We start from the raw sequence: 17,372 nt of genomic DNA on the forward strand, positions 1-17,372 counted from the left end.
GTAAATGTAACCAAGAAACTTGTTTTCTCATATTTTCTGTTGTTGTGAAACATGTTTTACTACGGTGCAAATGTTTTGCTACGGTGTGTGACCTAATGCTGTCAAAAAGCTTTGTTGGATTATCACCAAGCATATTGTTTTCCATTCAACATAATCACAGGTGCTTTTTCACCAGACTGCCTTGAGAGGTCACTCATGCACCACAGTTGACTATAGTTCTACCCAAAACAGAAACCTAGGGACTTGCACAGTTCACAAGACTGAATCAAGACTAGGTCCCTCTGGAAGACTTCATTATTGCTCTGCACACGTTTGAAATTGTGATGCCCTTCAGGCAGTTACATCAATACCCTTTGTCTCCCCTGTTACCAAATATAGGGTATTGCCTCAGCTGCAGAGACCAGTGTATTTTGAAGTCAATGGCTCTTATAAAGCATTGTGCCTTTTTATATCAGATCAGGATTTGGCTCATTAGGTGTCCTATCTTAATGTCAGCCCTGTGACTTTGTTGTAGATTGAGCCATTTTGGCTCAATGTCCAGTTTTTAAATGTATATTTGTAATGGAGACCTCACCTCATACAAAATCTGTATTATGTTTTGTTTTATGAGGCCATTCTCTGCTGATATGATTATTTTGTTGGTTGTTGTCTGGGATGGGGGAGGCATAGACATTGAAAAGGTGTTAGCCTGCCCCCAAGTGTCATTGGAGGCATCATATTGTCATTGCAACTCCACATTCACGGTCATTGCACATTCCACTTGGGGGCAGGCTAACACCACTTTCTGATAGCTCAGTAGAAAAAAAATTATGTATTGTATGTCAATGTGACTTTTTAGCAGGTGTCCCTAAAGGATTTCTTTGTTTTCCAGAGGAGGTGTGGGAGAAGGAGTTTGACCCCATCATGGTTGTTCTCAGAACAGTCTACCGTCGTGATGTCCAGTCAGCAATGGACAGATACTCAGCATTGTAAGTTAACGGTCACTAAGCTCATCGTCTCCAGCTCAAAGTGATTTTTTTTAAAGCATGTGAATAGTTAAGGTTTTGAATGATTATTTATGAATACATATGTATTATAACAGTACATTTAGTGTATTTTATATAGTTCTAGTTCGTTCAGTTCTACAGTTAGGATGGTCATGTTTGAGCAGCCATGCCAAACTGAGTGGGTGGATGTCAGGCCCTGCTGAATGTTACAGGGTCGCTGTTCCCACCTTCCCTTGAAGGGAGGGAAGAGAGGGTTTAGGCCTACATAATGAAGAGAGTGATTAGGCCTACATAATGAAGAGGGTTTAGGCCTACGTAATGAAGAGAGTGGTTAGGCCTACGTAATGAAGAGAGTGGTTAGGCCTACGTAATGAAGAGAGTGGTTAGGCCTACGTAATGAAGAGAGTGGTTAGGCCTACGTAATGAAGAGAGTGGTTAGGCCTACGTAATGAAGAGAGTGGTTAGGCCTACGTAATGAAGAGAGTGGTTAGGCCTACGTAATGAAGAGAGTGGTTAGGCCTACGTAATGAAGAGTGTGGTTAGGCCTACGTAATGAAGAGTGGTTAGGCCTACATAATGAAGAGAGTGGTTAGGCCTACATAATGAAGAGAGTGGTTAGGCCTACATAATGAAGAGAGTGGTTAGGCCTACATAATGAAGAGAGTGGTTAGGCCTACATAATGAAGAGAGTGGTTAGGCCTACATAATGAAGAGAGTGGTTAGGCCTACATAATGAAGAGAGTGGTTAGGCCTACATAATGAAGAGAGTGGTTAGGCCTACATAATGAAGAGAGTGGTTAGGCCTACATAATGAAGAGAGTGGTTAGGCCTACATAATGAAGAGAGTGGTTAGGCCTACATAATGAAGAGAGTGGTTAGGCCTACATAATGAAGAGAGTGGTTAGGCCTACATAATGAAGAGAGTGGTTAGGCCTACATAATGAAGAGTGGTTAGGCCTACATAATGAAGAGTGGTTAGGCCTACATAATGAAGAGAGTGGTTAGGCCTACATAATGAAGAGAGTGGTTAGGCCTACATAATGAAGAGAGTGGTTAGGCCTACATAATGAAGAGAGTGGTTAGGCCTACATAATGAAGAGAGTGGTTAGGCCTACATAATGAAGAGAGTGGTTAGGCTTACATAATGAAGAGAGTGGTTAGGCTACATAGGGAAGGGAGGGAAGAGAGGGGGTAGGCCTACATAATGAAGAGCGGGGTTAGGCCAACATAGTGATAGGGTTGGTTCCAATTAGTTCACTGTCGTGTAAAATCAATATTTCAAGGCAAACTGTAATAGAATTTAGGAAATCCATCCTTCCTGTTAGATTTAGGTTGGACGTCTCCGAAGACAAATGTGATGGTTGGGGTGAAGGAGATAGTGTTAGGTTAATTTCCTGAAGATCTCTTTAAGATATGAAGTAACTAAATGTACAGTGTTCTACTGGCAGCATTTCTTAATTTGAAATAGCAGTTTAAGGGCAAGGAAAGCCTACATGGGTAATGGATTGATGTGCTTTTCTTTCTCTATGATTTCTTCAATACCAAATGTAGGCTATATTGAACAAGGCAATTTAGAAATCCAAGCAATTCTATCCTTGTTGAACAAGAAATACGAATGATTTGATTTCTGTTTGGTATTTTTCGATTATCACTTCATCACAAGTCGAAAGAAACCATTCTAGTACTGAGCGGAGTAAACCTGATGTCATGGCGACACGGTAGCATATTGAAGCTGCTATTTCCCCACCTCAGTCTGTGACATCAGGCTTATGTTACTTGTTCACACTGTTTGAATATGATGGATTGCCTGTCAGCCAGGCCACATTTTTATATAACCACAATCCTGTCCGCGCTAATAGTGTGACACTATTCAGCCGATTAGCTGTTCCATTGCATAGACTGAAAGGTTTTGTGCGGTAAATTACTCAAGATTATTTGTCACATTATTACCTATGCATTTGTGATGTTGAATGGATCGCTATTGAATATTTTCAATTGACTGTATTACTGCATGGAATTGAACTGATTTGTTGTTGTACCCAGCTTGAAACAGTCTGGGATGCACACAACAGGGAATCCATGGCCACCGTACAAAGAGCGGACTCCTCTGCACCCATGTTACAAAGGCCTGGACAGACTGTTGCACTGCAAGACTCTGCACATTGTCATCTTCACACTGCTTTACAAGGTGACCCTTCCAACAGCTCTCTTCATTCATATTATTCATTGCTTAATTTGTCATGCAAAGAAATTTCATTGTTTGATATAACGATGGTGAGATTGCCCTGTAATTGAACTCTAATGAAATGTTTTGTTTTAGATCTGGCTGGATCACTCCAACATGTCTGAGCATATTCTGTGCATGGTGCTCTACCTGATTGAGCTGGGCTTGGACAACCAGGTTCAAGAGGACAAGGAGGATGAGGTAAGATGTACACTGGCTTGATCATTATCTGACCTTCAACCTTCAGAAAAAAAGACATTATTGCCAACATGTTGAGAGCTTGGCACTATAAGGTTCTATCTGCATTTTTGTCAAAGTTGAGTTGACAGCCTTGTTCTGTTCAATGTTCTCTACCTATATAGTACTCTAAATACCCCAATTCAGGTTGTTAAATTCAAAAGAATACAATATAAATTGTTGACACCATTTAAACCAATGAGGGTTCGGAACTTTAAAGCCAATTATCTCAATCCTCTTTTTGCAGATAGAACCTTATAGTCCCAAGCTCTCAGTATTAAGGGACCGTCAAGGTGCTCTTCCCCTCCTCTTGTTTATTCCTATGTGTTCTTTACATTAACCTGTCTCATGTACTGTGACTAGGAGCCTTGCATTGAGGAGCACTGCCATGACAGCTGGTTCCCAGGCACCAACCTCCTCTCCAACCTGCACCATGTCATCAACTACGTGAGGGTGAGGGTGCCTGAGACTGCCCCCGAGGTGAAGAGGGAGAGAGATCCCCCTCCCAGCACCAGCGCTGAGGCATCCAACTTCGGCCAGGTCAGAAAAACCTCTGTCTCCACCCTGCCTGCGCACCGGGTGGTACTGCTACTACTTATGTATTCATACTACAGGCCATGTTCAGAGTCTGGGCTCAGAATTGCTTGCCTCAGGTATCATGTTAATTCAATGCGTTTGGTATATTGGTTATTTTTGTGTTATGGAGCCTGTCATATCCTCCTTTTGATGCAGAGAGGTCGCTCTTTGGCGGGTTATGTGTTAGAAGCATTTTACGTATGTTGGTTTGCCGTACTTTTGCTCCACAGAATTCCAGGCGTCTGACAGGGAATTGGAGAGAGGTAGCTGTTTGCATTTGAGTGTTTGTTTGGTCATATTAAGAAGAGGAAGACCTGGTTGATTTCCTCAGGGCCTTGCAGTGTGTTCTGTTCTCACCGTTGTGTGAAACCTCATGACAATGTTATGCTCTCCTCTGTTATATTTGTGTGTCTTATGATTTGGAGCCATATTGAGGTTGCAGTCTGCCTTGGTTTGTTTAGTGTGCTCTGATGGGGTTTCCCTCTTGACTGCTGAAACAACACTGAACAAAAATATAAACGCAACATGTAAAGTGCTGGTCCCATGTTTCATGAGCTGAAATAAAAGATCCCAGAAATGTGAAATCCATAGATTGGGGCCTAATGAATTTATTTCAATTGACTGATTTCCTTATATGAACTGTAACTCAGCAAAATCTTTGAAAATGTTGCGTTTATATTTTTGTTCAGTATAATTAAGTGTATAATGTGAGTCTGGGTAAATGCTCTTTAACTGCATGTCACTTTGATTGATGGCGCTCTGACTGGGCTGTATGATGTATGTTTATTTAACAGTGCTCCGGTCCTTTGTCTGGGTAGGTCATCGCAATCGTTTAAACATTTTTCACGTTTAAAGCAGGGGGGGTTGAATTTTCTCTCAGAATATGAACTAGCACTCTGAGCTTGTCTTGAAGTCAGCTGAATGTTTTGAAGGGGTATTTAATGTGACTTTGATATGTTTGCCGTGCAGTGTTGGGTAAATTACTTTCTAAATGTAATCCGTTACTAGTTACCTGTCCAAAATTGTAATCAGTAACATAACTTTTGCATTACCCAAACTCAGGAACGTAATCTGATTACTTCCCTTAAAGGTCAACTGCCCCTTAGAACCAACTTCTCTGGTTTTAAATGGCCTATGTGGCATCGATATGTCAGAAACATGAATTATATTGTCAAAATTGACTACAAAGTTTAAATAGGATTTTTTTTTTATGTGGGGGTTGGATAAACGCCGAAAATAAGGTATGTGGTAAACACAGACTTAGGAGATCTTATACGTTTTCTTCTGTGAGATAATCTTTGTCAGCTAACGTCATTTTTTGTGAATTGAATAATAAAAAAACACAATCACAAAGGCTTCATAATTCATGAAGGTCATGTTAACTGACTGATATAATCTCATAGAACAAAATGATCTCCTAAACCTGTGTTAACCTCAGACCTTAGTTTCGCCGTTTATTCCAAAACCCTATGCTTTCCCCATTCATTTTTCCCATAGGCGTGGCTGAATGAACCACAGGTAATTTATTTCCGGGTTTTAGGACTACAAGCTTGCGAGCTCTACAGCTGGCAAAACAATCCAAGCAAATTGAACATTTACACATTTACCACACTTTTATGCGCATTTAAAACATAATCCATGAATTTTATATATATAATTATTATTATTTTATCTCCTAGATTTAGGACAGACACTTCAAAACCTTGTTTCTTATTATACATTTTGACTGTCCTTTTTTCCATTTTATGAACGTGTTATTCAATGCATTTCAATGGGCTTTAGTAGTAAAGGCAAAAATCTATATTATATTTAAAGAATATATATATATGTTGGTGTTTTTTTTATTTTTATATATACCTAAAGGGGTCCTAAAATTCCAAATCAAATAGCTAAATGGTCCATAGTATGACCATCTTAAAACAATTCCAAATGTCAGCTTAGCACCCCACCCCTCCCCCACCGTCTTAGACTCTAACGAATTAAACGCGTTTTTGACAGTATGTGTAGCACAATACTACAGAGTTTAGAAGGGAGCAACTCCCTAAAACTTGTATTCCATAGGCTGGGATCCACACTGCAGCTGTTGCAAGAGCGCATTTTTCACTGGTCGCAAAATCAATGATTGATAGGCAGCTTAAACGTCTTCAATTCAATCATTATTGGGTTAAAATACTTGCATACATTTGTCAACAGCCATCCACAACAACCACAATCCGTACGGCGCAAAGAGCAAAATGAGAGCGCAGCAGTGTGATTCACATAACTTTCCTATGTACATGTCAATAAGTGATATCCGTATCACCAGTAGGCTACACCACTGCTGTCGTCCTTACATTTACGTCATTTAGCAGACGCTCTTATCCTTACCTCTAAGTGTTTATTCAACTTGGATGTATAATCTTTGGATGCCGACAGCAATCACACCATTGGACGACCTAGTTTGGACTGTAGCCTACAAAAGCCTATTCCTGCTCTTTTCCCGCGATCCATCAAAATGTATTTGGTGTGTCATCATAGTGGTCGCTGACTTGTGTTTTTTTTTTTCACAAACATCCTTTCTGAATTTAAAAGTAATCTAGTTTTTCAAAAGTATCTGTAATCCGATTTACAGTATTTTTGCTGGTAATGTAACGGCTTACATCATCTGCATGTATTTAGTGAGAGCCATTATTTGAGCTGCAGGTTTGGAAAGTGTGTGTGTGAGCGATCTGATGTGTGTTTCTGCCTCTGCTGTTGTAGAACGTGCGGGAGGCGCAGGTGTTCAGCTTGGTGGCGGAGCGCAGGAGGAAGTTCCAGGAGATCATCAACCGTAGCAGCACCGAGGCCAGCCAGGTGGTGAGGCCCAAGAGCAGCTCCACGCGCTGGGTCCCGCCCGGCACGCCTCCCCAGCTGGTCACAGAGATCCTGGAGATCCGCGAGAGCATGCTCTCCCTGCTCATCAAGCTGCACCAGAAGCTGTCGGCCAAGCAGAACTCTCTGTCGGCCACCTGGCTGGAGGACATGGAAGCCAACCCCAACCACCACGCCCACGGGGACGGCATCACCGCCATCGAGCGCATCCTCACCAAGGCGGCCACTCGCAGCCGCCAGAGCAAGCGCAGCATCCAGGAGATCTGTGGGAAGGTCTCTCCTCCCGTCGCTCCCAAGAAGAACAGCCCCACTGACAAGAAGACCATGGATAAGGACGAGAGGTTTGTTACAAGCTCCCATCCTGTTTGCAAAACCATGATCACCAACTTACCTGTATCACTTGTCACTTTATTTTACGCCACTTAAAATTAATACAATAATCAATGTTAAAAGGTCATTAGCCTTTGAAATGAGACGCTCTTTTGAAGTTGGTCAAAGGGCATCTGCAGAGTATGAATTTGTATTCTGTAAACCCCCCTTCACCCACTGTAGAGTCTGTTTTGAAATTAAGATAAAGCCTGATTTGGCAATTCCGCTCACATTCACCAGCCACATCATCCCTTATTCTGTTCCCACCACTAAAGATGATGGAATGGGTTATAAGCACTCCATGATGACCTATTTTTGGGTTGACTCTACCCGCAGACAAAGGTAGCATCTCTCGCTCGGTGTGGGCTGTTGCCAGGGCGACTGTGGGCCAGCCAATGGCAGAGGAAGCCGAACGGGGTGCTACACATTTCTCAGGCGGGCCGCCTGTGCCCCTGAAGCTGTCAGTGGGAATTACTGAGCTGTGGCACTCCTGTCACCGTTTGTTTATGTCCTCTTATTAGGAGTCTCTATTTACATTCAACCCTGCTCCCTGGAAGTCTGCACAGGAGCTACAGCCAGCCACATCAGGGAAATAATCACCTTGCCAACCCAGCACCCAGTCACATACTGTAGCCTTATTCAAATCAGACTCCTACTTTGTATGTATCGTATCCAATGCTACAAAGTTCATCTCACACTTTATACCAGGGGTATTCAACTCTTACCCTACGAGTTTCGGAGCCTGCTGGTTTTCTTTTCTACCTATTGTCCCAGGTCTAAATCAGTCCCTGATTTTAGAGGGGAAAGATGAAAAAGGCAGAGGAACTGGCTTTCGAGGTCAAGAGTTGAGTTTGAGGGCTTTATAGTATGCTTTTGTGGTAGCGTCTCAGGAAAAACAAGCATCTGTGACGGACAGACAGTAACTGTCTGGAAATGGGAATGCATTGGTGGGTGAGTAGTGGTGATTTAATGGCTAGTCATTGAGAGAAGGGCTTTCAGTGTTTTATGAAACCAAGCGTTTCCACTTACCCATGGAAGCTGTTGCTATGGAGATGGGTTAACCCCTTCAGTGTGTAGAGAATAGGCATTACTCCTGCATCAAAATAATGGAAGTCTGGGCCATACGTCTCGGCACTCTATTTTAAGTACATTTTGATTTGAATAATGCGATAGGATGTTTTTATTTGTGGTGGTGTCAGGTTTGAGACTGTCCACGCTATGCAACACTTTGACAGTTACGTAAAATGATTTGACTGTGACTTTTATCATGACAGTTTTCTATGTAAAGTCTTCTATGATAAGTTTTGTTTTTCCTGGTCTTTCAGGCGTCAGAGGGCTCGAGAGAGACAGCAGAAGCTACTGGCTGAGTTTGCCTCTAAACAGAAGAGTTTCATGGAAACAGCCATGGATGTTGGTAAGGAGTGACCCATTTGGACCAGCAGCATTTCTCATTCTCAAAGCTTATTCATATTGTTACCTCATCTATTAACTATTCTGAATGTTTGGTCAGTTTTTTTCAGGGTTCTAATATACAGGAAAGTTGATTATTCAGAACCTTTCCAAGCATTTAGATGTACTAATGTATTGTAATATTTGTTAGAATGTGCACTATTATATGCTAGCACTTCTTGGATACAGGACTTGGTTCTCTATAACATTCAAGTGGACTCCACTCATGTTGAGGACATATTGTGCACCCGTTCCATTATAGTTCTTGAAGGAAAGTAAAAAATAAAGCTTTGCCTTTTTCAATGTGGCAAGGTGACACTGGCCACAGCCCTCAGGCCTCCCTGGTTTCCCCAGGCCTGTTAGGAGCAATGAGAGGAAAGCACTCCTCTGAGGTTGGAGCCGTGCTGGTTGAGGGCACAGCAGATCAAAGCACTAATAGTGGGATGGACTCCCAGGGACCACCCTGACACAGCGTGGTTAGTGGATGAATAATGGTCTCTGTGATCAGAGGGAGCACTTAGGCAGGGCTACGGACGGACCTCCGGCTGAGCACGACAGGACGCCTTGTGTGCAGGCCTGCATCCCAAATGGCACCCTTTTCCCAATATAGTGCACTACTTTTGACCACAAATGGCACCCTTTTCCCAATATAGTGCACTACTTTTGACCAGAGTCCTATGGGCCCCGGTCAAAAGTAGTGCACTATAAAGTAAATGGGGTGCCATTTGGGAATCAGCTCTGGCCTCCCTCAGGCTAACTGCTGCCTGGCTGACTGGCTACAAGGTTCACATACACAACATCCACCTCACATACCTCTACTGTATTGGCACAACTAGGGGCAGACAGAGAAATACGCATTGATAATTGTGTTTTCTGATTTTGTCAAAAGGTGTAATACAACTAAATGTATTGGCTATAAGGTTTAACATTTTAATGGAGATTTCACTCTTTCTGACCCATATTTATTGAATGGATTAGCTTGTGTTTCCATCTTATCAGTATAAATAATGGTCTTGACTTCTCATGAGCTACATTTGTTTCACAGATTTGAATCAAAGGTCACAGAGAATATAAATATTTGCACTGGAATTTTATCAAGACAAATTGGTCCAATGGTAAGAGCATCTGTTCAAGCATTAATCTCCCGGTGCACTTGGCCACAGTGGGTAGGTATGTTCTTTGTGGAAAACTAAAGCCAAGATAAGACAGAAATATTGGAGTACAATGATGTCTGGTGTTTTATGTGTATATTGACAAAATCCCCCTTTTGAATTCCTGTTTACTGTGTTTGTTCTCACTCCTAGTTGTGTGCCACATGAAGGATTCCCATTTGAATACCCCAAAGCTCATATGTTTCAAAATAGGATCCTATTGTTTCTGAGCATTCATGCGTTTAACTCGGACAACAGATGTTGTGAGCATCTGCTTTTTAAATGGATCTTGTGACATTGCTTATTATGGGCTCTAAATTAGAATGACTTTGTCGAATCTCATTTACATACAAAAATCTATATCATAAATATTTGACTCAAAGGGATTTGTTTATGATGGAGCAGTTGTAGGTTATGCCATTCGAGGGCTAAAAATACCAACGCATCCTTCATAAGATGCCATCCGAAAGCATTCAAATTTTGTGATAGCTGTAGCGACAATCATGCTACAATATTGACTGCAGGATTTTACACGTCTATAGTAGAGAAAAATAGCATAGCAACTTAGCAAGGCAGTAGTCCCCCATAGCAACACCAGTGTCCTTGTCTCCAGCCCTTCTCCAGCTCTGTGTGTGTTCTGTGTATACTGAGGGCTTGAGGCCTGAGCTGTTCCATTGACATCTAATGCAAACTGTTTATTTCCCCTGGAACACATTGACCTCTCCCGAGATCATATTCCACCTGAAGCAATAAAACAATTCCAACACGGGTTGACATTTCTATGCAATATTTACTGTTCAAATTGAACACGGTCTTTAACATTTTAAAAACTAATTTCACAGTAGTCATTCATCTCTAGCGCCACGCCAATCCCTTGGACAGAGGAAGCAGAGAGCTGAAGTGTGGTTATTGGAAGCATTGACGCTAGGCACGGTCTGATGTTTGTATTCCTTTCCAAGTGGAAATGCAACATTAGGTAGAGTGGTAATGTGTGTACTTATGCAGTGGCAAGGCTGTCTGAAAGCCTCCTGTGCTTTTGCAATGTCTATCCACTTTACCCACTCTTTCTCATCCTGTAATTGAGAAAATGCACTTGAAAAATACATGCTATTTCACCAAAGTGGAAATGTTGAGACCCGTGTTTGCGCCACTCTAATAGAACTAGTCATTGATTTGCTCTGAATTAGCAAAGAACAAGGTAATTGAGCATGGTATTATTTCTAGGAAGGAACGTGTGCAGATCTGCCGGTTATCACCTCTAATGGCATTTTTATTAGCTCCCTGTTTTAGCCGGCCCCAAAGACGGCAGAGTTTCACACCACATTACCTCCTAAAGTTTTTGGTTTTTGCACATTGTTTGCCAAGATCTTCCCTGAGCTCCAAGCGCTTATTCTAATATGTTTTGTCTTCTCGCTGTTAGTTTAATGTGAATTGTTCAGAAAATCCGTTAAGAATGCAAAATTGCTATCCAGCTCCAAATATGATATATCTACAGCATTTCTGATGAAGCTTTTGAATGTGGTATTAATAAAGTGTCGTATTAAAGAACCAAGAGTAACACTTTGTGGTTTGTTTGTCTGTCAGAATCCCCGGACGCTGAAGCAGCCATGGACCTGGGTGCCTCTGAGGTGATGGAGTCTGAGGTCCTCTATGACTGTGTGATCTGTGGCCAGAGTGGCCCTTCCACTGAGGACCGGCCCACTGGCCTGGTGGTTCTCCTCCAGGCATCGTCAGGTACTTCTGCACTACATCCCCCCAGGAACCCCCTCATTGTGTCACACACCTGAATTAATGGCTTACACAGTCTGCCTTTGTCTCACCACTGTCCTGATTTGTTGTTCAATTTCAACCACCTACAAATGAAATGGCAATACGGAGTCAAATTAAAGGTAGTGTATTTCATTGATATGAAAATCTACTTCCCATAGAACAGCCCTTGCCTGTTAAAGCTACACAGTTATTCATGGCAGCTTAGCACCAGCATATTGGAAATCACATTTTAATAGGTAGGTTAGCTGTTGTTTTAATTGGCTCATTTATCATTGATGTTGATCGCTGGCTTAGTTTTCATACTGCCTTTCTATGCCGTGCTGCCGGACAGAGGAGGATCATTCAATGTCATGAAAATAGACGGCATGTTTGATTAGTAATTAGTTGTGGTTTGGGAATGCTCCCCGCCTCAAGGTCAAAAGGACACCTTATTTGATCTGCCACCTGCTATTTCATAATACGCCTATCAAAAGACAATTAACTTAGTGTTTACATTATCTGTCAGATCATTATTGTCCTTTCATAGATAGGAAGCAATTTTTTCCCCAGACTGCCACTGATTTACTGAGACGATGTGCGGGAGATTAGCTGTCATTATCGACTGATATATCAGTCACTATCCTCTGTTCCTGATGTGGAAAGGGGAAAACATCTGCGTTTGACTACAGGCATGCCTAAAACATGACGTGTTCTCCAAGCAATCGCTGCTCTTGATTGTTTTATGTAAATGTTATGCAGATCTATAAATAGCAATCTGAGGGCTCATTACTCATGGTAATACATTTATAATAAAGCTCATTGTCACTCACTGCGAGCCCCCGTGCTCTGATTGTTTCAGTGTTGGGACACCGATACAAGAGTGACGAGGCGAAGAAACTGCCTACCACTGACGATGAGCACATCTACCCAGCGGACACGTGCGGGGCGACTCACGACGTCAGACTCGCGCTCATGCAGCGCTTCTTCAAAGACGTAGGTGTCTGACTGTCGCACTCAGTCACTTAAACACATTTTCTCTCTGCCTCGCCCTCTCTCTGCCTCGCCCTCTCTCTGCCTCGCCCTCTCTCTACCTCGCCCTCTCTCTACCTCGCTCTCTCTCTGCCTCGCGCTCTCTCTCTACCTCGCTCTCTCTTTATTTCCTTTTGGTTGTTTTTTCTCTACGTCTTGGATCTAGCTAGTAAAGTCTCACTGTAACACACAGGGAAGCGTTTCAATGTAAGCGCTGCCATTTTTGTGAAGTCTTTCCCTAAGCCTATTTGATGCACAGAGTGGATTCCCATCATGCATGTCGAACCATTTCCTCCTGAGCGGGGTTCAGGTGTTTCAGCAGCCCAGTGTTCCTGCCTGCCAGTCTGTCAGCAGTTCCAGCAGCCAGAAAACGGAGAGAATCAGACATGGAGGATTAAGACCTCCTGACAGAGCTTCTCCTCCCTCACTCCTGCTCTACCTCTCTCTGGGAGCGCTGAGGCAGTTAGTCAGCGTGACGAAGAAACACTGCCATGGTCTTCGGGTTTTAGCTGCACTGCTGTTCTGCCATTTCTTGTCTCCTTCTCCAGAAAAGGCTCCTCCTGCCTTTCTCGCACTTAAAAGTGCTGCTGTAGAAATGTAGTTAAATCAACTTTCTTGTATATATTTCTATCAAAGGAGGCTGCTGAAGGAAGGACGGCTCATAATAATGTCCGGAACAGAGTATATGGAAACCATGTGTTTGATATATTTGATACCATTCAACTCATTCCGCTCCAGCCATTACCACGAGCCTGTCCTCCCCAATTAACGTGCCACTAACCCCCTGTGTTTTCTATTGTACCGTTATGGAACTTTAAAGAGACTAGACTCTTGAGCTGTTGTCTTGCCTGTTTCGCAGAGTTCCTGTCTGCAGTCGGTCTCAATAGGCTGGGATGGAGGTGTGTATGTGCAGACCTGTGGACACACCCTGCACATAGACTGTCACAAGTCCTACATGGAGTCTCTGCGGGTAAGAGTATCTATATGAAAGTATGGATTGACATAAGGGTCATAACATAGGACAGTCCTACCTGCCCTGTTTTTCTGTAATAGTCCAACGTGTCTTTTTTATTTATTTTTACCCAGAATGACCAGGTGCTGCAGGGCTTCTCTGTGGATAAGGGCGAGTTCACCTGCCCGCTGTGCAGACAGTTTGCCAACAGCGTGCTGCCTTGCCGCCCAGGCCGGAGCACCGAGGTGGTCAGCTGGCACATGCCCACCAACAAGAAGACCGCTGTGCTGGTGAAGGAGGTGGAGGACCTGCAGGAGCAGCTGGGGCTTTTCCCAGTAAGCACCACTGTAAGGCAGAGAGATATACACCACTTCACCCAAGTCTGTCCCCCTGACCCTGATCACTCCATCTTCACTCCTCACTTCCTGACAAATGAGACTGACACCAACAGAATTGTAGCTATTTCGGTGTTACTCCAATTTGGCCTCAATTCATTTTTAACCTGTCATCTCCCGCCAAACCTTTGCTGTGGTTTGTTTCATGTACTATCCTAATGATTTGCAAATGCATACATGTAGGTGGCCATTATATCAATATTACCATAGTCAACAACATTTCAAAATGGAGATCCTGCGTAGTCACTTTGTAACCGTTCCCTTCCAGACGGAGTCCAACCTGAGTAAAGAGATGGAGTTGGTCATCAAGGACATCAAGAACACCACCCAGAGGAAGTATATGGACTATGGCAAGAACCCTGGTTCTCCTGACAACGACTTCCTCTTCATGTACTCTGTGGCCAGGTGAGAGACCACAGACTCCTCTGAGATGCTTAAAAATAATGAAACTGAAGAGAAACTCCATTTATCACAGTCATATGGAGGATTTTCCATTTCTAGCTCCATGAGACTAAGTGAAAGTGCAACCTGGTAACATATGGTGTGAGTCGTGCAGGCCTGGGAGATGAGCGATGGCCTGGTCACTGCAGGTCATTTCTGTGAGTGAGACTGTGTTCCCGTGGCTAGTGACCCCTATGCGTGCTCTAGTCAGACAGGGAGGTCCTCCTACTGCTCTCAGTTATGCAGCCCACTGACTCTGGTCTTGTGGCCTCTGGCCAAAACACTGGCTGCCTGGCCTGTCTGATCCGCTCCTTTGTGCTCTTAAAGCCATCTCCCTGCCTTGCGTTACAATGACTGGGCACAGAAAGAGAACTGCAACATTTCCTGAGTTTAGCCTAGTTGTATTTTTGTTTTGTTATTTTCTTCCATTGAGCACACTACTTCGCTTGAGGGCTGCTTGAAAAAGGCTTTTGTACAATATATGTAGTGTACAGTGGAAGCGTATTGAATTTTTGTCATTGTACTTGCACCGGATATATAGATTACGTGGTATTTTTTTGAAAGTTGCTCGGTAGCTGTGAAGTTAGTTTTTTGATTGACTTTATTCATACCTCTGATTGTATGGGGCTGGAGGTGTCGCTGGAAATGCTTCTAAACAGCATTAGCAGCTTTGTCAATTGAGGCTGCAGGAAAATGGTATTGACTCTGGCTGGTTCCACCATCCTGTGCCGAGTCCTTTATTACCTCTGACTGGATGGATTTATCGCTCTGCCTCCCTTTGACTGATTTTGAGCTCTTTTTCGCCTGAGTACTTATTCACAGTTTTGTTGCTTCTTGTGTTGGAGCCCTAATCTTCCTTCTTTGAACGTGCTCCTCTAAATGATGTAAACGGATGTAGCAGGCGCACTGCTTTTATCATCGTCTGAAATTGATAATGCGTTACAGGGACTAGAGAATGGAACCGTCATTTCTATTCTCTCACCAGAGGCAGGGTCATGGATGCCCTTGGCCCCTCCCAGACCTCTCCCCCTCCCATTTTTCTCTCACCCTGTGCCCTGCAGAGAGAAATCCTTGCTCCCTGTGTCTGGGTGCCTGTTGGCTTTCTCAATTTCAGTGAACAGCTCAAATTGCCTGAGGAGTGGAAAATTCCTCTGTCGGAAGGGCGCTCTTATCAGTAGCAGCCAGATGAAGCTCGGCATGGCTGCATTATCTATGTGAAATTGCTTTTTCTCCCAGGAAGCCCGAGGATTTGCCCCCACCAACCAGCCTATGGGAGGAAACGGCCAGTGGCAGGATCAAAACAACCCCTGTTCAGTCTAATTTAACACCTATCTGCTTTTAATATCAATTTATTCTCTAATGGTTTAACTTTTTTTCTTTATTTGATGGCAGAAATTGAAATATTAAGTGAAATGTGTTTGGATATGCATGGGAAATTCACAGCAGAGATTATATAAGGGAAACTGTGGATGGAACAGCTTTTATGCTAATAGCCTAGCTTGTGCAAACCCTGAACCATTTCAGTTATTGATATGAAATAGCTGGTACAAACACAACAGCAAATGTCTGCTACATCTTCTATATCTGATGTTTCTTATAAAACAGGTGAATAGAGGGAAAGCCAGTAGTCAGTAACCTTACCCAAGGCAGATATTGGTGATAATTCAAATCAAAATCAAATCAAATTTTATTGGTCACATGCGCCGAATACAACAGGTGCAGACATTACAGTGAAATGCTTACTTACAGTCCTTAACCAACAGTGCATTTATTTTAAACAAAAAAAGTAAGAATAAAACAACAACAAAAAAAGTGTTGAGAAAAAAACAGCAGAAGTAAAATAAAGTGACAGTAGGGAGGCTATATATACAGTAAAATAAAGTGACAGTAGGGAGGCTATATATACAGGGGGGTACCGTTGCAGAGTCAATGTGCGGGGGCACCGGCTAGTTGAGGTAGTTGAGGTAATATGTACATGTGGGTAGAGTTAAAGTGACTATGCATAAATACTTACTTAACAGAGTAGCAGCAGCGTAAAAAGGATGGGGTGGGGGGGCAGTGCAAATAGTCCGGGTAGCCATGATTAGCTGTTCAGGAGTCTTATGGCTTGGGGGTAGAAGCTGTTGAGAAGTCTTTTGGACCTAGACTTGGCACTCCGGTACCGCTTGCCGTGCGGTAGCAGAGAGAACAGTCTATGACTAGGGTGGCTGGAGTCTTTGACAATTTTGAGGGCCTTCCTCTGACACCGCCTGGTATAGAGGTCCTGGATGGCAGGGAGCTTTGCCCCAGTGATGTACTGGGCCGTACGCACTACCCTCTGTAGTGCCTTGCGGTCAGAGGCCAAGCAGTTGCCATACCAGGCGGTGATGCAACCAGTCAGGATGCTCTCGATGGTGCAGCTGTAGAATTTTTTGAGGATCTGAGGACCCATGCCAAATCTTTTTAGTCTCCTGAGGGGGAATAGGCTTTGTCGTGCCCTCTTCACGACTGTCTTGGTGTGTTTGGACCATGATAGTTCGTTGGTGATGTGGACACCAAGGAACTTGAAGCTCTCAACCTGTTCCACTACAGCCCCGTCGATGAGAATGGGGGCGTGCTCAGTCCTCTTTTTTTTCCTGTAGTCCACAATCATCTCCTTTGTCTTGGTCACGTTGAGGGAGAGGTTGTTGTCCTGGCACCACACGGCCAGATCTCTGACCTCCTCCCTATAGGCTGACTCATCGTTGTCGGTGATCAGGCCTACCACTGTTGTGTCGTCGGCAAACTTAATGATGGTGTTGGAGTCGTGCCTGGCCATGCAGTCATGGGTGAACAGAGAGTACAGGAGGGGACTGAGCACGCACCCCTGAGGGGCCCCCGTGTTGAGGATCAGTGTGGCAGATGTGTTGTTACCTACCCTTACCACCTGGGGGCGGCCCGTCAGGAAGTCCAGGATCCAGTTGCAGAGGGAGGTGTTTAGTCCCA

General features: G+C 43.5%; 1 protein-coding gene across 2 annotated transcripts in view; it reads left to right on the forward strand.

Moving 5' to 3' along the window:
* Positions 1-17,372, forward strand: part of ubr3 (ubiquitin protein ligase E3 component n-recognin 3) — a 45,840-nt gene that overhangs the window by 9,967 nt on the left and 18,501 nt on the right. Inside the window, exons 19-29 of one of the 2 annotated variants that reach the window (XM_084180006.1) lie at positions 872-968; positions 3,030-3,174; positions 3,307-3,411; positions 3,811-3,987; positions 6,763-7,214; positions 8,568-8,656; positions 11,427-11,576; positions 12,451-12,584; positions 13,480-13,590; positions 13,707-13,919; positions 14,236-14,372. In XM_084180006.1, coding sequence (XP_084036132.1) covers positions 872-968; positions 3,030-3,174; positions 3,307-3,411; positions 3,811-3,987; positions 6,763-7,214; positions 8,568-8,656; positions 11,427-11,576; positions 12,451-12,584; positions 13,480-13,590; positions 13,707-13,919; positions 14,236-14,372 — 1,810 coding nt within the window. The remainder of the gene's footprint in view (positions 1-871; positions 969-3,029; positions 3,175-3,306; positions 3,412-3,810; positions 3,988-6,762; positions 7,215-8,567; positions 8,657-11,426; positions 11,577-12,450; positions 12,585-13,479; positions 13,591-13,706; positions 13,920-14,235; positions 14,373-17,372) is intronic. The other variant, XM_084180007.1, reaches the window with a different exon arrangement.

This window comes from Coregonus lavaretus (genome assembly GCF_964263955.1).
Source record: "Coregonus lavaretus genome assembly, chromosome: 16".
NCBI classification, from domain to species: domain Eukaryota; kingdom Metazoa; phylum Chordata; class Actinopteri; order Salmoniformes; family Salmonidae; genus Coregonus; species Coregonus lavaretus.